Below are 20964 nucleotides of genomic sequence, written 5' to 3'. Positions count from 1 at the left end.
TCCAGAGTGGGGCTGTGGTTCTGTTATCTTCCCCATACCCTCGAGCATTTATCCGTTGAGTTACAAACAATCCAGTTACACTCTTTTTGGTTATTTATTTTTTCTTTTTTGAGTCAGCGTCTCGCTCTGTCACCCAGGCTGGAGTGCAGTGGTGTGACCTCGGCTCCCTGCATCCTCCGCCTCCCAGGTTCAAATGATTCGTCCACCTCAGCCTCCTGAGTAGCTAGGACTACGGGTGTGCACCACCACTAATTTTTCAATTTTGAGTAAAGATGGGGTTTCACTGTATTGGCCAGGCTGATCTTGAACTCCTGACCTCATGATCCGCCTGCCTTGGCCTCCCAAAGTGCTGGGATTACAGGTGTGACCCACCACGCCTAGCCAAGTTATCTTAAAATGTAGTTATTGATTATGGTCACCTACCTGGTTGTGCTATCAAATAGTATGTCTTACTCAATTTTTTTTTTTTTTTTTTTTTTTTTGTGGTGCCCATTAACCTTCCCACCTCCCTGCTAGCCCTTCACTACCCTCCCCAGCCTCCAGGAACCACCCTACTCTAGCTCCATGAGTTCAGTTGTTTTGAGTGTTAGATACACAACTAAGTGAGAACATGCGATGTTTGTCTTTCTGTGCCTGACTTATTTCACTTAACCTAATAATCTCCAGTTCATGATGTTGCAAAGGACGGGATCTCATTTCTTTTTTGAAATGGGTCTCGCTCTGTCACCCAGGCTGGAGTGTAGTGGCACGATCTTGGCTCACTGCAACCTCTGCCTCCCGGGTTCAAGGGATTCTCCTGCCTCAGCCTCCCATGCAGCTGGAATTACAGGTCCCCGCCACCAGGCCCGGCTAATTTCTGTATTTTTAGTAGAGACAGGGTTTCACCACGTTGGCCAGGCCGCTCTCGGACTCCTGGCCTCAAGTGATTTACCCGCCTCAGCCTCCCAAAGTGCTGGGATTACAGGAGTGAGCCACCACGCCTGACCAGGATCTCCTTTTTCATGGCTGCAGTGTGCTCCATTGTGTAGATGTACCACATTTTCTTTGCCTGGTCATCTGCGGATGGACACAGGTTGCTTCCAAATCTTGGCAATGTGACCAGTGCTGCAACCAACATAGGACTGTAGGCGTTCTTCAGTACACTGATTTCCTTTCTTTTGGGGATATACCCAGCAGTTTGTTGCTGGATCATGTGGAACCTCAATGTTCAGTTTTTTTGAGAAGCCTCTAAACTGTTCTCCACAGTGGTTGTAAGAATTTACCTTCCCACCAAAAGTATACGACGGTTCCCATTTCTTCACGTCCTTGCCACCGTTTGCTATTGCCTGTCCTTTGGATAAAAGCCATTTTAACGGGGCTGAGATGGTATCTCATTGTAGTTTGTTTTTATTTTGTTTTGCTTTTTTTTTTTTTTTTTTAGATGGGGTTTCACTCTTGTTGCTCAGCCTGGAATGCAGTGGTATGATCTCGGCTCACTGCAACCTCCATCTCCCAGGTTCAAGCGATTCTCCTGCCTCAGCCTCCCAAGTAGCTGGGATTACAGGCATGTGCCACCATGCCTGGCTAATTTTTTGCATTTTTAGTAGAGACGGGGTTTCACCATGTCGGCCAAGCTGGTCTTGAACTCCTGACCTCAGGTGATCCACTGCCTCAGGCTCCCGGCAAGCTGGGATTACAGACGTGAGCCACCGCGCCTGGCCTAGCAGCTTTGTAACTTGCTGCGGTCCCATTTGTCCCTTTTTGCGTGAGTTGCCTGTGCTTCTGGGGCATTACTCAAGAAACCTCTGCCCAGTTCAGTGTCCTGGAGATCTTCCCCAGTGTTTTCTTGTAGAAGCTTCATGGTTTGAGGCCTTAGATTTAAGTCTTCAATCCATTTTGATTTGATTTTTGTGTATGGCGAGAGATAGGGGGTCTAGTTTCATTCTTCTGCATTGGATTGATTTCTGCTTTGAGACAGGGTTACTCTGTCACCCTGGCTGGAGTGTAGTAATGTGATTATAGCTCACTGCAGCCTCAACCTCCTGGGCTCAAGTGATCCTCCCATCTCAGCCTCCCCAGTAGCTGAGACTATAGACACGTAGCAAGCACATGGCACCATGCCCAGCTAGTTGTTTAATTTTTAGTAAAGATGAGGTGTCCACTTGTCCAGGCTGGTCTCCAACTTCTGGCCTCAAGCGATCCTCCTGCCTCAGTCTCCCAAAGTGTTGGGATTACAGGTATAAGCCACAGTGCCTGGCCTTTGGTTCTTTTTTCATCTTAAAACTTTGGGGTCTCAGGTTGTGTTTATTTGGGGCTCCCTCCTTCCCCCAGCTCCTCGGGTTCTCTCCCAGAGCTCTTACCTTCTGAGGGCCCAGGCCTGGGCATAAGGCCAGATCTTCTCTCGATGCAGCGATGAGCTGTTCCAGAGACTGGAAGGTGAAAGCCAGAGGTCAGGGCAGCTGAGCACAAAAGCCTCCCCTGGCCAGGAACGATGGCTCACGCCTGTAATCCCAGCACTTTGGAAGGCTGAGGCGGGTAGATCATGAGGTCAGGAGTTCAAGACCAGCCTGGCCAACATACTGAAACCCCATATCTGCTAAAAATACAAAAATTAGCCAGGCGTGTTGGCGTGCACCTGTAGTCCCAGCTACTTGGGAGGCTGAGGCAGGAGAATCGCTTGAACCTGGGAGGTAGAGGTTGCAGTGAGCGGAGATCATGCCACTGCACTCCAGCCTAGGCAGCAGAGCGAGACTCCATCTTAAAAAAAAAAAGTCTCCCCTATCCCAGCTGAGGAGGAGCCTCAGATATTCCCCAGGGCAGGATGGGCCAAGGTGTGGGCAGGGAGGTGGAGGGAAATGGAAGAGAGGCTTCCTAGAAAAGGCAAGGGGACAGAAATGCCCGTGAAGCAGGGGGGCCAATCCTTACCCCAAATGTGGTCAGGAGGGTCTGGCTGTCCGTTTTGTTGACTGACTTCACGGTGGTCAGACATTCAGTCACCTAGAAGGGGAGCGGGCAGGAGTGTCTCAGGAGAGGAAAGGCTGGTGAGACTGAGCCTGTGAGGGCAGGGCTGGGTCACAGCTATGTCCACAGACTGTCCGGTATGCAGGAGGCACTCAATAAATACTTTTTTTTCCCAACTGATTAAAAAGTCGTCTCAGGCTGGACATGGTGGCTCATGCCTAATAATCCCAGCATTTTGGGAGGCAGAGGCAGGAGGATCACCTGAAGTCAGGAGTTCAAGACCAGCCTGGCCAATACGGTGAAACCCCATCTCTACTAAAAATACAAAACAATTAGCCAGGCATGGTGGCGTCCCCTTGTAGTCCCAGCTACTCGGGAGGCTGAGGCAGGAGAATCACTTGAATCCGGGAGGTGGAGGTTGTGCTGAACAGAGATCATGCCACTGTACTCTAGCCTGGGTGATGGAGCAAGACTCTGTCTCATTAAAAAAAAAAAAAAAAAAAAAGCCGGGCACGGTGGCTCAAGCCTGTAATCCCAGCACTTTGGGAGGCCGAGGCGGGTGGATCACGAGGTCGAGAGATCGAGACCAGCCTGGTGAACATGGTGAAACCCCGTCTCTACTAAAAGTAAAAAACATTAGCTGGGCATGGTGGCACGTGCCTGTAATCCCAGCTACTCAGGAGGCTGAGGCAGGAGAATTGCCTGAACCCAGGAGGTGGAGGTTGCGGTGAGCCGAGATCGCGCCATTGCACTCCAGCCTGGGTAACAAGAGCGAAACTCCGTCTCAAAAAAAAAAAAAAAGAAAAGAAGAAGGCCGGGCTCGGTGGCTAGTGCCTGTAATCCCAGCACTTTGCGAGGCTGATATAGGCAGATCACAAGGTCAGGAAGTCAAGACCATCCTGGCCAACATGGTGAAACCCCGTCTCTACTACAAATACAAAAAGTAGCTGAGTGTGGTGGTGGGCGCCTGTAATTCCAGCTACTCAGGAGGCTGAGGCAGGAGAATTGCCTGAACCCGGGAGGCAGAGATTTCAGTGAGCTGAGCTCACGCCGCTGCACTCCAGCCTGGAGACAGCCAGATTCTGTCTCAAAAATAAAAAATAAAAAGAAGGGGCAAGGGCTTGCAGGAGCGAGCTAGGCCTGGGAGAAGGAAGTATGAAGTGGGGGCCACAGGGCTTCTGAGCCAGATGGGTCCTAGTTGAGCCTGGTGAGAAGCTTGGGCCTTCCCTCAGGGCACTGGGGAGCCCTGGAGGGCTTTGAGCTGGGGAGCGTAGCAGCAGGTGTGCTCAGGAAAACCCCTCTAGCTGCAGTTTGGGTGGGATGGGGCAGCAGAGAAGAGGTCCGGGAAGAAATGGGCAGTGCCTTAAGATTGGAACCGAAGCTCAACCACCTGGGAGCCGTGGGGAGGCCCAGGCAAGGAGGGGAGGGGAGCTGGCCTCACCCGGGAGACGAAGTCCTGCTCTAGCTTCTCCATCAGGAGGTCCGCTGGTTTCTGCTCATAGGCCTTGTAGGTCTCCAGGTACCGCCCAGCTTCCTCAGGGCTGGATAACAGGATACAGGACAGCCAGGAGGTGAGTTACCGGATTTTAGATTTGCCTCCTTGTGGTCAGTCATTAGAATTACCGATGCCATAAATCAAATTTCCGTTTCCAGCCTAGCCCCCGGCCAAATGCAACCTGATAGTGACCCCTGCTGGGCGCCTCTTGGCATCTTTTTTGGCTGAGGGCCAGCTCTTGGGAGCCTGACCCCACTTCTGCCTGGGTGACCCTGAGCCAGTGGTTTGCTCTCTGGGCCTCAGTTTCCTCACCGTAAAGTGGGGTGGCCAGGCATAGTGGCTCATGCTTGTAATCCCAGCACTTTGGGAGGCTGAGGCAGGAGGATCACTTGAGCTCAGGAGTTGGAGACCAGCCGGGACAACATAGCAAGAGATTGTCTCTACAAAAAATTAAAAACTGCCAGGCAGTGGCTCAGGCTTGTAATTCCAGCACTTTGGGAGGCCGAGGCGGGCGGATCACCTGAGATCAGGAGTTTGAGGCCAGCCTGACCAACATGGAGAAACCCCGTCTCTACTAAAAATACAAAATTAACCAGGTGTGGCGGCGCGTGCCTGTAATCCCAGCTACTTGGGAGGCTGAGGCAGGAGAATCGCTGGGAGGCGGAGGTTGCGGTGAACTGAGATCGTGCCATTGCACTCCAGCCTGGGCAACGAGAGCCAAACTCCGTCTCAAAAAAAAAAAAAAATTAAAAATTAGGCCAGGCGCGGTGGCTCAAGCCTGTAATTCCAGCACTTTGAGAGGCCGAGGAGGGTGGATCACAAGGTCAAGAGATTGAGACCATCCTGGTCAACATGGTGAAACCCCGTCTCTACTAAAAAATACAAAAAATTAGCTGGGCATGGTGGCGGGTGCCTGTAATCCCAGCTACTCAGGAGGCTGAGGCAGGAGAATTGCCTGAACCCGGGAGGCGGAGGTTGCGGTGAGCCGAGATCGCGCCATTGCACTCCAGCCTGGGTAACTCCGTCTCAAAAAAAAAAAAAAATTAAAAATTAGCCAGGTGTGGTGTCTCGAACCTTTTATCTCAGCCGCTTGGGAAGCTGTGGCAGGAGGATTGCCTGAGCCTGGTAAGTTGAGGCTTCAGTAACCTGTGATGGTGCCACTGTACTCCAGCCTGGGCAACAGAGCAAGACCCTGTCTCAAAAAAATAATAAAGTGGGGAGGATGGTATGATTGTGAAGATCAGAGAATACTCTGCAGTTCTCTGTAAGTGCTCAAAGCCGTGCCTGGCACTGCTGAAGAATGTTAGCTATTTTGGAAGGGAAGTCAGCACAGAAAGTGTGTGCACTGGTTTCACAGGAGGAAAACCAGAACCACTGCTGCTTTTCCCACTGCAGCGAGAAGCCAACCTCATGAAACGTTCAGCTTCCGGCCAGGCATGGTGGCTCATGCGTGTAATCCCAGCACTTTGGGAGGCCGAGGCAGGAGGATCACCTGAGTTCAGGAGTTCGAGACCAGCCTGGTCTACATGGCGAAACCCCATCTCTACGAAAAATACAAAGAATTAGCCGGGCATGGTGGTGGACACCTGTAATTCCAGCTATGTGGGAGGCTGAGGCAGGATAATCACTTGAACCCTGGAGGCAGGGCCAAGATCGCACCACTGCACTCCAGCCTAGGGAACAGAGTGAGACTCTGTATCAAACAAAAAGATATTAAGACTTTGTTTTACAGATGAGGAAACTGAAGGCCAGAGAAAGGCAGTCCCTGCAACAGGCCCACACAGGAAGGAGGAGGAAAGGGCTGGGCAGGCTGGGATGGGGGAGTAGGGACCAATCCCACGTAGAGCCTGAATCAGGCAGGGAAGCCCCCATCTCACCTCCAGGCGAGGATCAGCGTGCAGTCCGCCAGGATGCACATCTTAGCCAGCTCCTTGAGGGCCTGCTGGGGATCTTTCTGGAAGAGAAAATCAGAATTAAAAACCTAAAAGCCGGCCGGGCGTGGTGGCTCACACCTGTAATCCAAGCACTTTGGAGGCCAAGGTGGGTGGATCAACTGAGGTCAGGAGTTCAAGACCAGCCTGACCAACATGGTGAAACCCCGTCTTTAAAATTTAAAAAAAAAAAAAAGAGAAAAAAAAGTAATTAAAAAAAAGAAACCTAAAAGCCAGGAATTACAAAAATTAGCTGGGAGTGGTGGCAGGCGCCTATAATCCCAGCTACTCAGGAGGCTGAGGCAGGAGAATCACTTAAACCTGGGAGGCGGAGGTTGCAGTGAACTGAGATCGCACCACTGTACTCTAGCCTGGGCGACAGCGGGAGACTCTGTCTCAAAAATAAGTAAATAAAGGAATTACAAAAGCCTGAAAACAAAGTAGCTCAGGATGCCAAGAGCCTTTCACACAGTTGTCACTGTCAAGCTCCTACTGGGTGCCCAGCCTGTGCTGGGCAGTGCCAGCACCCAGTAGTGGCTGAGACAGCCCTGACTCTGCCCTCTCGGGGCACACAGTCTGATGAGCAGGACAGACCTCTCCCCAGACATTAATGACCTGGAATGGCCAGGGCTGAGATGTGGGAGCCAGTGGAAGGCCTGAGCCTCCCTGGGGGATCAGGGAGGGCTTCTTGGAAGAGGGGACATCTGAGCTGAGACCCAAAGGAGGAGGAGGAAAGGATGAAAAGAAGAGCAGAAAAGGGAACTCCAGATGTAGAGAACAGCATGGGCAAAGGATGGGAGGGGAAAGAGGGCTTGGGGAAATACAGTGCTCTCCATACGGGAGAGAGGATGCGGAATTCCACGACGAGCACGAAATCTTAAGAGGTGGGCCTGGAGAAATGGGTAGAGGTCGGAGGTCACACAGGGCCCCATGGGTCATGGAGGAGAGCAGAACTTTCTCCTAGGGCTCTTAGGTTCTTAGGAGCCATGAGAATTTTAGAATTTTCTTTTCTGGTTTTTTTTTTTTTTTTTTTTTTTTTGAGACGGAGTTTCGCTCTTGTTACCCAGGCTGCAGTGCAATGGCGCGATCTCGGCTCACGGCAACCTCTGCCTCCTGGGTTCAGGCAATTCTCCCGCCTCAGCCTCCCGAGTAGCTGGGATTACAGGCACGCGCCACCATGCCCAGCTAATTTTTTTTGTATTTTTAGTAGAGACGGGGTTTCACCATGTTAACCAGGATGGTCTCGATCTCTTGACCTCGTGATCTACCAGCCTCGGCCTCCCAAAGTGCTGGGATTACAGGCTTGAGCCTCTGCGCCCGGCCTGCTTTTTTTTTTTTTTTTTTTTTTTTTTTTTTTTTTTTTAAGGCAGAGTCTCACTGTTGCCCAGGCTGGAGTGCAATGGTGCAATCTCAGCTCACTGCCACCTCTGCCTCCCGGGTTCAAGCAATTCTCCTGCCTCAGCTTCCCAAGTAGCTGGGACTGCAGGCACACACCACCACACCCAGCTAAATTTTGTATTTTTAGTAGAGATGGGGTTTCTCCAGGTTGGCCACACTGGTCTCGAACTCCTGATCTCAGGTGATCTGCACACCTGGACCTCCTAAAGTACTAGGATTACAGGCGTGAGCCACTGCACCCAGCTGAGTTTTTGTTTGTTTGTTTGTTTGTTTTAATTTTTAGAGACAGGGTCTTGCTATGTTACCCATTCTGATCCTGAACTCTGACCTCAAGCAATCCTCTTCCATGGGGTCAGGTGAAGTGGCTCACCCAACCTGAGGCAGGAGGATCACTTGAGGCCAAGAGTTCGAGACTAGCCTGAGCAACATAGTGAAGACCGCATGTCTACAAAATACAAAAAATAGCTGGATATGGTGGTGTGTGCCTATAGTCCTAGCTATGTAGGAGACTGAGGCAGGAGGATCACTTGCGCCCAGAAGCTCAAGACTGCACTGAGCTATGTCTGGGCCACTGTGCTCCAGCCTGGGCAACAGAGCAAGACCCTGTGTCAAAAAAAAAAAAAAAAAAAAAAAAGAGAGAGGTCAGGTGTAGTGGCTCACTGCTGTAATCCCAGCACTTTGGGAGGCAGAGGTGGGTGGATCACTTAAGGTCAGGAGTTTGAGACCAGCCTGGCCAAAATGGTGAAAACCTATCTCTACTAAAAATTCAAAAATTGGCCAGGCGCTGTGGCTCATACCTGTAATCCCAGAACTTTTGGAGGCCCTCGGGAGCCGAGGAGGGTGGATTATCTGAGGTCAGGAGTTGGGAGACCAGCTTGGCCAGCATGATGAAACCCTATCTCTACTAAAAATACAAAAATGTATCTGGGCATGGTGGTGCATGCCTGTAATCCCAGATACTCGGGAGGCTGAGTCCGGAGAATCACTTGAGCCCAGGAGGCAGAGGTTGCAGTGAGGCTGAGCTACTGCACTCCGGCCTGGGCGATGGAGCGAGACTCTATTTCACTGAATAAATAAATAATACAAAATATAGTCAGGCATTGGTGTTGTGTACCTGTAATCCCAGTTGCTCAGGAGGCTGAGGCAGGAGGATGGTTTGAACCAAGGAGGCAGAGGTTGCAGTGTGCCAAGATGGAGCCATGGCACTCCAGCCTGGGTGACAGAGTAAGACCCCGTCTTAAAACAAAAAAAGAGAGAGATGGCCAGGGCGATGGCTCACGCCTGTAATCACAGCACTTTGAGAGGCCGAGGCAGGTGGATCACCTGAGGTCGGGAGTTCAAGACCAGCCTGGCCAACGTGGTAAAACCCCATCTCTACTAAAAATACAAAAATTAGCTAGGTGTGGTCACATACACCTGTAATCCCAGCTACTTGGGAGGCTGGGGCAGGAGAATTGCTAGAACCTGGGAGGCAGAGGCTGCAGTGAACCAAAACCTCACCATTGCACTCCAGCCTGGGTGACAAGAATGAAACTCCACCTCAAAAAAAAAAAAAAAAAAAAAGAGGCTGGGCACAGTGGCCCACGCCTGTAATCCCTGCACTTTGGGAGGCTGAGGTCAGGAGATCAAGCAGCCTGACCAACAAGGTGAAACCCTGTCTCTACTAAAAATACAAAAATTAGCCGGGTGTGGTAGTGAGTGCCTGTAAGCCCAGCTATCTGGGAGGCTGAGGCAGGAGAATCGCTTGAACTCAGGAGGCGGAGGTTGCAGTTGAGCTGAGATCGCGCCACTGTGCTCCAGCCTGGGCAACAGAGTGAGACTCCCTCTCAAAAAAAAAGGGGGGGGGGTGGTATTTACGTGGCAGAGGTCTGGGACTAATAGAAGGGGATGTGGGGAAAGAGGAAATAGATAATTTTGCCCTCCCACCTCCTTGCCAACCCAGTTTCTTGGTGACCCATGTCAATCTCAGATGTGAAAAACGTTCCGCGCTGAGGTTTCAGCTGCATTTCCTCTTGGAAGGGGTTCAACAGTTCACTCCACCGGCTCGAGGCCCAGCACTCCCCTTCCGCACATGGGGACGGCGAGGCCAGCTGCGGAGCGACCCCTGCTTACCACATCCACCTGGACGAGCAGGACCCGCAGGGCGAAGGTCTTCCCCAGGCTCTGCAGCCGCGCGTGGATGTAGTCCGGGTGCAGGTTGTGGTAGCGGAGGCTGGCGGGAGGCAGGGAGCGGGATTTGGGAGGTCTCAGTCTCTTCCAGAGCCCCGAAGCCCTTCTGCCCTCTCACTGGAACGCTACGGGCTCGGCGTCTGGCACAGGGCACAGAGGGGACCTGAGGCCCACAAAGGTAAGTGACTTGCCCCAGGTCACTCTTCCGGGAAGATGCTCCACGGGGGTTGGCAGCCAGGGCCACACGGCCACGGTGAACCAGAAGGCCAGGCCCCTAGCTTCCTCATGAAGACGGGGAGACGTGGCCTCCGGGGGAGAACGGGCACCAGGGGCCCCGGAGAGTGCGGTCCGGGGCCCTCACGGCTCACGGTAGGCAGCAGGGCCCACTGCCAGCCCATGTGCTCTGGCCTTGGAGGGCTGCGCTGAGGGCTTCACGACCCAGGGAACTGGGCCAGCTCTGCCCAGCACTCCAGCTCTCACAGCCTGTGGGGAGCACAGGGACTCACGGGTTCACTTCCTCTGTCTAGCCCTGTTTGCAGAGGAGCCCTTCGGTTGGAGGGGGAAGTTGTTTAACTAGGGTAGAGATGGGAGAAATCCTGCCTCTCGTTAACATCGGTCAAGGATGTCTGGGACCTCAGTGGCCCAGCCCCTCCTCCCTCAGACCCAGGAGTCCAGGCCCCAACCCCTCCTCCCTCAGACCCAGGAGTCCAGGCCCCAACCCCTCCTCCCTCAGACCCGGAAGTCCAGGCCCCAGCTCCTCCTCCCTCAGACCCAGGAGTCCAGGCCCCAGCCCCTCCTCCCTCAGACCCAGGAGTCCAGGCCCCCAGCCCCTCCTCCCTCAGACCCAGGAGTCCAGGCCCCAACCCCTCCTCCCTCAGACCCGGAAGTCCAGGCCCCAGCTCCTCCTCCCTCAGACCCAGGAGTCCAGGCCCCAACCCCTCCTCCCTCAGACCCAGGAGTCCAGGCCCCTAGGCTCTCCTGCCTCAGACCCAGGACTACAGGACCCCAGGCCCTCCTCTTTCAGACCCAAAATCCAGGACCCCAGGCTCCTCCCTCAGACCCAGGAATCCAGCCTTTCCAGTCCCTCCTCCCTCAGACCCAGGAGTCCAGGCCCCATCTCCTCCTCCCTCAGACCCTGCAGCCCAGGCCCCCAGCCCCTCCTCCCTCAGACCCAGGAGTCCAGGCCCCAGCTCCTCCTCCCTCAGACCCAGGAGTCCAGGCCCCAGCCCCTCCTCCCTCAGACCCAGGAGTCCAGGCCCCAACCCCTCCTCCCTCAGACCCAGGAGTCCAGGCCCCCAGCCCCTCCTCCCTCAGACCCAGGAGTCCAGGGTCTGGACTTGCTGCACCAGGCACCTCCAGGCCAAGACCCCTTCCTCTCACACAAGGTCCCACCAAGGCCCTGCGCCTGCAGGACCATGCCCAGAGGTTTCTCACAGAACAGTCCAGAAAGCTGGGACATGACCCTCCAAGGCCAGTGGGACGCCCTTCCTGAAGGCTGGGGTGGAGCCGCAGAGCTCACCTGAGGAACAGGGCACAGGTGCTCTGGCCCAGCACATAGTCGGGGATCACATCGCCAAATTCCCAGGGCACATTGCGCACGAACTTCAGTACGGGATTGCCCCTCTGGGAAGGGAGGAAGGGCAGAAGCCATCAATAGGAATGACTCTTGGCAACCACAGGGCCCTCCTCCCCCTCCTCTGGAACCTCCTCCCTCCTCCCACCTCTTCCCATACCTCCTCCCTCCTCCCACCTCTTCCCATACCTCCTCCCTCCTCCCACCTCTTCCCATACCTCCTCCCTCCTCCCACCTCTTCCCATACCTCCTCCCTCCTCCCACCTCTTCTCATACCTCCTCCCTCCTCCCACCTCTTCTCATACCTCCTCCCTCCTCCCACCTCTTCCCATACCTCCTCCCTCCTCCCACCTCTTCCCATACCTCCTCCCTCCTCCCACCTCTTCCCATACCTCCTCCCTCCTCCCACCTCTTCTCATACCTCCTCCCTCCTCCCACCTCTTCCCATACCTCCTCCCTCCTCCCACCTCTTCCCATACCTCCTCCCTCCTCCCACCTCTTCCCATACCTCCTCCCTCCTCCCTCTCCCCTCCTCCCACCTCTTCCCATACCTTCTCCCACCTGTGCCCCGGTCTTCTTTTCCAGCTTCACCCTCCTCCTCCCAAGCCTGGACAGTCCCTGGTCCTCTGATCCAGGCTCCTTCCCTCCCCTCCGACTGGTGTCAGGCCTTTCCTAAAGGGTCCCTGGGTCTGTGTCCAGCTCAGCCCTCTCCCCCAGCCCCGATCTGCGTGTCCTGTGGTCCTGAACACTTCCTGCCCCCACGCCCGGCTAATTTTTGTATTTTTAGTAAAGACGAGGTTTCACCATGTTGGCCAGGCTGGTCTCAAACTCCTGACCTCAGGTGATCTGCTGGCCTAGGCCTCCCAAAGCGCTGGGATTACAGGCGTGAGCCACTGCGCGTTCAGTACATTTTGAATAAATTAACGAAGCTGGGGTCAGGAAACAGCTGCACCAACACAGCCACAGCCCCAACAAGAACAGCTGGGACACTCTCAACCCACACACCACGGCCGAATGAATGGCGAGAACAAAGTGGCTGGACCTTAGACCTCCTTCCACCGGAGTCATCCCTAGAACAGCGTTTCCCACTGGAAACCTTAAGGCCCCCTTCTCCGTCTCCCTCCTCACCTGCCGAGGGCTCACGATGATGCTGTTGGATTTTGCCCCTGGTTTGGGGGCCTGGTTGGGGGTCTCTCCTGCCAGGGGCTCTGACCCTGTGGGACACGTAGCCCCAGGCCCTCCTGCAGGCCGTGACATGACATATTCAGCGTAGGTCTGAGGGGCCGCCTGGGCCGAGGTGTCCACAGTGGGAAGGTTCTTTGTGGATTTGAATAAAGGCTTGGCCTGTAGGGAGAAACGGGGTTTGGAGGGGACTGGTTGGGATGAGCGGGGGACATCTGGGGCCCTGTGAGTCCCTCTTCCTTTTTTTTTTTTTTTTTTTTGAGACAGAGTCTCGCTCTGTTGCCCAGGCTGGAGTGCGGTGGCACAATCTTGGCTCGATGCAACCTCCGCCTCCCAGGTTCAAGTGATTCTCCTGCCTCAGCCTCTGAGTAGCTGGGACTACAGGCACGAGCCACCACACCAGACTAATTTTTGTATTTTTAGTAGAGACGGGGCTTCACCTTGTTGGTCAGGCTGGTCTCAAACTCCTGACCTCAAGTGATCTGCTCACCTCAAGCAGCTGAGACTACAGGCATGTGCCATCACACCCGGCTAATTTTTGTATTTTTCGTAGAGACAGGGTTTCACCATGTTGTCCAGGCTGATCTCAAACTCCTGACCTCAGGCGATCCACCTGCCTCGGCCTCCCACAGTGCTGGGATTACAGGCATGAGGCACCGCAGTGGACCCCTCTCCCCTCTTTAGGGCTGCCCATTCTCCTTCCTCCTAATGTCCCTTCCAGAAGGCTGAGAGCTCAAAATCTGACTCCAGCCACTTCTCTCTACCTCCTCAGCCTCCACGCTGGTCCCAGCCACCAGGGTTTCACCTTTGGACCACTGAAGTCACCCCCTCACCCGCTCCTTGCCTATCCCTTCGCCCCCTGGAAGTCTGTCCCTACACTAAGTCTTCACGTCCCTCCTCTGATCAGAGCTGGTGGGTGGCTCCTGGCTCAGAGGGAAAGCCAAAGCTGTCACCATGACCCACAAGGCTCTAGATCTGTCCCTGCTCCTTGCCTCAGGGACCACACCTTCTACCACTTCCCTCGCTTTCTCTGCTCCAGCCCCACAGGACTTCGTGCTGCCCTTGAACATGGCAGGCTTCCTCTGACCTCAGGGCTTCTGCACTGGCTCTTCCCTCCATCCCAGATGTCTGCCTGGCTCACTCCCTCACCTCTTTCATGTCTCTGCCAACATGTCACCTCCTCAGGGCCCTCCCTTGACCTTCCTATCTAAAGTAGGAAAGGGCAGGGCATGGCAGCTCATACATGTAACCCCAACACTTGGGAGACTGAGGTGGACTGATCACTTGAGGGCAGAAGTTCGAGACCAGCCTGGCCAACATGATAAAACCCCATCTCTACTAAAAATACAAAAATTAGCCAGCCATGGTGACATGTGCCTGTGGTCCCAGTTACGTGCGCTCGGGAAGCAGAGGTTGCAGTGAGCCAAGATCATGCCACTGCACTACTGCCTGGGGTACAAAGCCAGACTCTGTCTGGAAAAACTAAATAAAGTAGGAAGGTCCTCTCCCCCATCACACCCTATATCCTTAGCTTACTTTCCTTTTCTTCATAGTCAATACTCATCACCAATTGATAGTTTTCCCTTGGGAAGAAAATTTCCTTCTTTCTTTCTTTCTTTTTTTTTTTTTTTTTTTTTTTGAGACAGAGTTTCGCTCTTGTTACCCAGGCTGGAGTGCAATGGCGCGATCTCGGCTCACCGCAACCTCCGCCTCCTGGGCTCAGGCAATTCTCCTGCCTCAGCCTCCTGAGTAGCTGGGATTACAGGCACCCACCACCATGCCCAGCTAATTTTTTTTGTATTTTTAGTAGAGACGGGGTTTCACCATGTTGACCAGGATGGTCTCGATCTCTTGACCTCGTGATCCACCCGCCTCGGCCTCCCAAAGTGCTGGGATTACAGGCTTGAGCCACCGCGCCCGGCCACTCTTTTTTTTTTTTTTTGAGACAAAGTCCTGCTCTGTCTCCCAGGCTGGAGTGCCCTGGCCAGATCTCAGCTCATTGCAACCTCTGCCTCCCAGGTTCAAGCAATTATCCTGCCTCAGCCTCCCAAGTAGCTAGGATTAGAGGCACCTGCCACCACACCGGGCTCATTTTTTTCTTTTTTTTTTTTTTTCTTAATAGAGATGGTTTCACCACGTTGGCCAGGCTGATCTCGAACTCCTGACCTCAAGCAGTCCACTCGCCTCGGCCTCCCAAAGTGCTGGGATTACAGGTGTGAGCCACTGCGCCCGGCCAATTTTTGTATTTTTAGTAGACATAGGGTTTCACAATGTTGAAATGATGAAATCTTGGCTCACTGCAACCTCTGCCTCCCAGGTTCAAGCAATCCTCCTGCCTCAGTCTCCCAAGTAGCTGGGACTACAGGCATACACCACCATGCCTGGCCAATTTTTGTATTTTTAGTAGAGACAGGGTTTCACCATGTTGGCCAGGCTGGTCTGGACCTCCTGACCTCAAATTATCCACCCGACACCGCCTCCCAAAGTGTTGGGATTACAGCCATAAGCCACGGCTTCGGGCCTTTAAGAAGATTTCAATATTGCCAGGTTTTTTCATTTACCAAAATATGCGTAAAGTACAGATTTGTTTTTTAATTGCAACACCTAACAATTTTTAAACACGAGCAATAAATTCACGTCTTGAACAATCAGGGTGCTGGCCTTGTAAAACACCTCAGGGGCCACCTGCTGGATGTCAGTTTCGGCCGCCGCCTTAGCCCTCTCTCAGAACCACCCTTCCACTTCACAGATGGGGAGGGTGGGACCCGTGGAAGACCAAGGACTGTTTACCCAAGTCGACCGTGGCCCCCAAACCCACTAACCCACACCCTGGTCCCACAGGGCCCATTCTATCCTCTTCCTCCTAACACCCCCCCTGCCTCCCAGGGGTCCCGCATCTCCTTGTCCTACCACTGCAGGAGGGACCGCATCCTCGGCGAGGGGTATCACAAATTTCTTCCTTGCCGGCGGCCCTGCGGGCTGCGGCACTCCCTCCTTGTCCTTCCCAGGGTCCATCTGGAGCCTGAAAGGGAAGGTGCCAGGAGCGAGTGAGCCATCGGCGTCCGCGTTCTCATCCCCCACCAGGAACCCCCCAACTCACAGCCGTCCCCAACAAAACTCCCACAGCTCCTTAGCGTTAAGCACCAAACACCTAGCGCCCCAGGCTCTATAAAGCCCCGCCCCTTTGACCTACACCTTGGGCTCGCCCCGCCCCTTACAGGTCTACAAGTCCCATCGCTCCGCCCCTCGCCCCCACCGTCCACCGCCTTCCGTTCGCCCGGCCCCCAGGGCTAGCATCTGGACGCCCTCCCAACGCCTGGCCTTGCCCAACTCTCAGACTCAGCAATGATTGGCTTCCGCGGCTGCCAATCTCCACCCGCATTCTCCGCCTCCCGCCCCTCTTGTCCCGGACTGGCGGGTTCCGCACCACAAGGCCTCCCTCACCTGCGGTTCTTGGAGCCTTAAGGGAAAGACTGGAGGAGGATCGAGGCGGCCCACCGCCAGCTTGGCCAGCGCGGCCTAGGGCTCGCCGCACTTCCGGCCTCTCTGGCCCCCGCGCCCCAGGAGAGTAGAGCATACAGCGGGGCGATCCCTGTGCAACTCTCTATGGTCCTGGAGGACCGCGGAGGTCGTGGGAGAAGAGAGGTGTAACCTCAGAGGCTCTGGCTCCCAAACTGTTCAGTTCCAAAGCCCTTATTGAGCGCTTCTGTGTGCCCAGGCCCCAGGCAGGGCTCAGTAGAGAAGAGATCGCAAGAGATCCAACTTGGTCCCTCCTCTCAGTACGGAGAGACTTAAGTTTGAATCCCAACTCAGCCATTGACTTGACCTCAGTTTCCCCATTCATTCATTTACTCCACACCTATTCCCCCCACGCGCTCCCTCTCTTCCCGGTCCTGTGTGAGTCCGTGCTGGTGACACAGCAGTGACCAACGACAGCCCCGTGTAGTCCTCCCGGCGCTTACGGTTTAGTTCAGGGACACAGACATCACAAACCGTGTTGACCTAGAATGGGTAGGTCTGGGATGGGAGATCCCGGGAGAGCCGTGGGAAGGGGGTCAGGGAGAGCGCCTGACTCAGCCCCGGAGTCCGGAAGGGCTTCCTGGAGGAAGGGACATCTGAGCAGGGGGGCCTGGCTGATGAGTTAGTATTAGTCACTTCCTGAAAGGATAGTATCACACTGTTCTGACTTGCAACTCTCCAATTACTCAGGAAATGGAACGTTTTTGTGAATGTATTGGTCTTATAAATTATGTCTTCTGTGAATTGCTTGCTGATATTCCTTGTCCATTTTTAAAATGGGTTGTGTGCCTTTTTTATTACTATTAATTTGTAGGAGCACTTTATGGATTCTGATTCTAATCCTTAGTTCCATATATTGCAAACAGTTCCTCCTAGTTTGTACTTCAGGTTTTAAAGTTTAGTTATTTTTGGCACAGAAGTTATTTGTGTTTATGTGAAACTGTTTATCAATCTATTCCGTTCTGACTTTTGTTTTGGTGTGTTGTTTAAGAGCCATAATCCAGGGTCATAATGATATAGTCTATCGTTTCTTTTATCTATGTAAAAGATAAAAGCCTCATGTTGTCTTCCTGGAGCTTACGGTTCCATGAGGGACGTAGACATGTTCCCAAACCTCGATGATCTAGAATGAGCAGGTCATCTGTCTTTAATCTATGTAAGATTTATTTATTTATATATTTTTGAGACGGAGTTTTGCTCTTATTGCCCAGGCTGGAGTGCAATGGCCTGGTCTGGGCTCACTGAAACCTCTGCCTCCTGGATTCAAGCAATTCTCTTGCCTCAGTCTCCTAAATAGCTGATATTCTAGGTGTGCCACCACCACACCTAGCTAACTTTTGTATTTTTAGTAGAGACAGAGTTTCACCATGTTGGCCAGGCTGGTCTCGAACTGCTGACCTCAGGTGATCTGCTGGTCTCAGCCTCCCGAAGTGCTGGGATTACAAGCGTGAGCCACCGTGCCTGGCCAAAATTTATCGTTGAAAGTGCAGTGAGGGGCCGGGTACAGTGTCTCATGCCTGCAATACCAGCACTTTAGGAGGCCAAGGTGGGTGGATCAGGAGGTCAGGAGATCAAGACCATCCTGGTCAATATGGTGAAATCCCTTCTGTACTAAAAATACCAAAAAAATTAGCTGGACGTGGTGGCACGAACCCGTAGTCCCAGCTACTCGGGAGGCTGAGGCAGGAGAATTGCTTGAACCCAGGAGGCAGAGGTTGCAGTAAGCTGAGATTGCACTCCAGCCTGGATAACAGTGCGAGACTCCATCTCAAGGGGGAAAAAATGCACCTAGGTAGTGGTTTATGAGTGGTAGAACCAATTGTCTCAAGTTGACCAAAGGTAGATCTTTTCTCCACTATTCTGAAATTTTGCCTTTATCCCAGAGCAAATTCCCAAAGACACACAAGCCTATTGCTGACGTTTCTGTGCTGTTCATTGATCTTTTTATTTGTTCTTTCCTGCATGTGCGTGACCATCCCTCTGTTTCCTTCACATCAATCTTTCATCGAAGGATATGTGTCTCCGTGTCTACATTAAACCTTGTCTCTACTAAAAACACAAAATTAACCAGGCGTGGTGGCACGTGCCTATAATCGCAGCTACTCAGGAGGCTAAGGCAGGAGAATTGCTTAAACCTGGGAGGTGGAGGTTGTGGTGAGCTGAGATTGTGCCACTGCACTCCAGCCTGGGAAACAAAAGTGAAACTCCGTCTCAATTTAAAAAAGAATTTTTTTTTTTTGAGATAGGGTCTGCGTCTATTGTCCAGATCTGTTGCCCTGAGCCTTGCTCATCTGCAAACGCCTGTTTGTTTTCACCCTAACAATTGAAATTCAGAATCCTAGGCTGGGCACAGTGGCTCACACCTTTAATCTCAGCACTTTAGGAGACCAAGGTGGGCAGATCACTTAAGCTCAGGAGTTTGAGACCAGCCTGGACAACGTGGTAAAACCCATCTCTACAAAAAAAAAAAAAAAAAAAAAAAGACATACAAAAATTGGCTGGGCACGGTGGCTCATGCCTGTAATTACAGCACCTTGGGAAGCTGAGGCAGGAGAATCGCTTGAACCACGAGGCAGAGATTACAGTGAGCAGAGAGCAAGCCACTGCACTCCAGCCTGGGTGACAGAGCCAGACTCAGTCTCAAAAATAAAAATTAAAAAATTGCCAGGCATGGTGGCGTGCACCTATAGTCCCAGATACTCGGGAGGCTGAGACAGGAGAATCACTTGAGCCCAGGAGTTTGAGTTGCAGTGAGCTATGATCATGCTACTGTACTCCAGCCTGGTCAAAAGAGGCTCCGTCTCAAAAAAAAGAATTGCAGATTGCTACATAGCATGAAGATAAAACACAGTTCTGTGAAGCAGGTGGTGGGGGAGGAGAGCCATACAGCTGCAGAAAAAGGGGCTCTATACATCATAGTTATGATCAGCCAAATACAGATCACACACTTACTATCGAGTAACGCCTTGCAGCAGCCCTCCCCCTAGGCATCATTACCCCATTTGACCCATGAGGGAACTGAAGCCTCGGGTGAGAAAGATCGTGGAAATACGCCTCTGTAGGCCAGGCACGGAGGCTCACACCTGTTATCCCAGCACTCATGAGGTCAGGAGTTCATGACCAGCCTGGCTAAGGTGGTGAAACCCCATCTCTACTAAAAAATACAGAAAAATTAGCCGGGCATGGTGGCAGGCCCCTGTAATCCCAGCAGCTAGGGAGGCTTCGGCAGAGAATCGCTTGAACCCAGGAGGTGGAGGTTGCAGTGAGCCAAGATCACACCACTGCACTCCAGCCTGGACAACAGAGTGAGACTCTTGTCTTGAAAGAAAAAGAAAAGAGGGCCGGGCACGGTGGCTCAAGCCTGTAATCCCAGCACTTTGGGAAGCCGAGACGGGTGGATCACGAGGTTGAGAGATCGAGATCATCCTGGTCAACATGGTGAAATCCCGTCTCTACTAAAAATACAAAAAAAAAAATTAGCTGGGCATGGTGGCGCGTGCCTGTAATCCCAGCTACTCAGGAGGCTGAGGCAGGAGAATTGCCTGAACCCAGGAGGCGGAGGTTGCGGTGAGCCGAGATCGCGCCGTTGCACTCCAGCCTGGGTAACAAGAGCGAAACTCCGTCTCAAAAAAAAAAAGAAAAGAAAAGAAAAAGAAGAGAAAGAAAGAAAAAAGAAAGGAGGGAGGGAAGGAGGGAGGAGGAAGGAAGGAAAGAAGAAAGGAAGGAAAGAAGGAAGAAAGGAAAAGGCCTCTGTATCCAAGGCCATACAGCGTTTCTAGAAGTAGGTCATCCCAAGTAGCAGGGTTTGTGACTCAGTTCTCCCTTTGGGGACTGGATTTACCAGACTTAACCCTGCAAGTCTTGCGTTTTCCGCCAGGGGGCGATGGTGCACCACAAGAGGATTGCTGGGGAGCCAGAACCCAGCGGCGGCCAAACCCCCTAAAACACAGCCCCTTCTCCGCTTCCACCCATTTCCCTGCCGCAGAAGTACCGCAAAGGGCCCACCACCTGCGATCAGGGGAATTCTGAACCTGTCAACATTAGTTAAGAGCGGGGATGGGGCTGGGAAGTTGCCCTCGGTTCTAGGTTATTTCCAAGTTAGATGTTGGATTTCTACCCTCAGATTTTCTATTTTTCTTTACTTTTTTTTTTTTTTTTTTTTTTTTTTTTTTTTAGACGGAGTTTCGCTCTTGTTACCCAGGCTGGAGTGCAATGGCGCGATCTCGGCTCACCGCAACCTCCGCCTCCCGGGTTCAGGCAATTCTCCTGCCTCAGCCTCCTGAGTAGCTGGGATTACAGGCACGCGCCACCATGCCCAGTTTTTTTTTTTTTTTTTTTTCCTTGAGGCAAGGTCTTTATCACCCAGGCTGGAGCGCAGCGGTGCGATCACATCTCACTGCAGGCTCAACCTCCCGGACTCAGGTGATCCTCCCACATCAGCCTCCCGAGTAGCTGGAACCACAGGCGCGCGCCACCACGCCTGGCCAACTTTTGTATTATTTTGTGTGTGTGTGTAGAGGCCGGGTGCGGGGGGGAGGGTTCCCACTATGTTGCCCAGGCTGGTCTCGAACTCCTGGGCAACAGCGATCCTCGCTTCTAGGCCTCCTAAAGTGCCGGGATTACTGGCCTGAGCCACGACGTCCGGCCTAGGCTGTTTCAAAACGAAACCTTGGAATCCCGGATTCAAATCGCTCCAGCCCCCAGAGTTGCGCGTTCGAATCCCCACGCCATATCCAAGCTCCGATTCCGCCTCTTTC

At 53.0% G+C, this 20964-nt stretch overlaps 1 protein-coding gene across 7 annotated transcripts in view; it reads right to left on the bottom strand.

The window, feature by feature from the left end:
* ERCC1 (ERCC excision repair 1, endonuclease non-catalytic subunit) overlaps nucleotides 1-20964 on the bottom strand; it is a 70823-nt gene that overhangs the window by 165 nt on the left and 49694 nt on the right. For 2 of the 7 annotated variants that reach the window (XM_039466485.2, XM_039466491.2), the window contains 8 exons: nucleotides 15599-15710; nucleotides 12635-12850; nucleotides 11453-11556; nucleotides 9877-9976; nucleotides 6313-6389; nucleotides 4382-4481; nucleotides 2905-2976; nucleotides 1050-2408 (listed from right to left, as the gene is read on the bottom strand). In XM_039466485.2, the coding sequence (XP_039322419.1) occupies nucleotides 2211-2408; nucleotides 2905-2976; nucleotides 4382-4481; nucleotides 6313-6389; nucleotides 9877-9976; nucleotides 11453-11556; nucleotides 12635-12850; nucleotides 15599-15703 (972 nt within the window). In that variant the 5' untranslated portion in view covers nucleotides 15704-15710 and the 3' untranslated portion in view covers nucleotides 1050-2210. Of the gene's footprint in view, nucleotides 1-1049; nucleotides 2409-2904; nucleotides 2977-4381; nucleotides 4482-6312; nucleotides 6390-9876; nucleotides 9977-11452; nucleotides 11557-12634; nucleotides 12851-15598; nucleotides 15711-15788; nucleotides 15865-15906; nucleotides 16011-16132; nucleotides 16250-20964 lie in introns of those variants that run through there. The other 5 variants (XM_074386181.1, XM_039466489.2, XM_039466487.2 and 2 more) reach the window with 5 other exon arrangements.

This window comes from Saimiri boliviensis, chromosome 14 (assembly GCF_048565385.1).
Source record: "Saimiri boliviensis isolate mSaiBol1 chromosome 14, mSaiBol1.pri, whole genome shotgun sequence".
Lineage (NCBI taxonomy): Eukaryota > Metazoa > Chordata > Mammalia > Primates > Cebidae > Saimiri > Saimiri boliviensis.
Note: the sequence above shows the minus strand (reverse complement) of the source record. Positions and strands in the feature narration are given on the sequence as shown.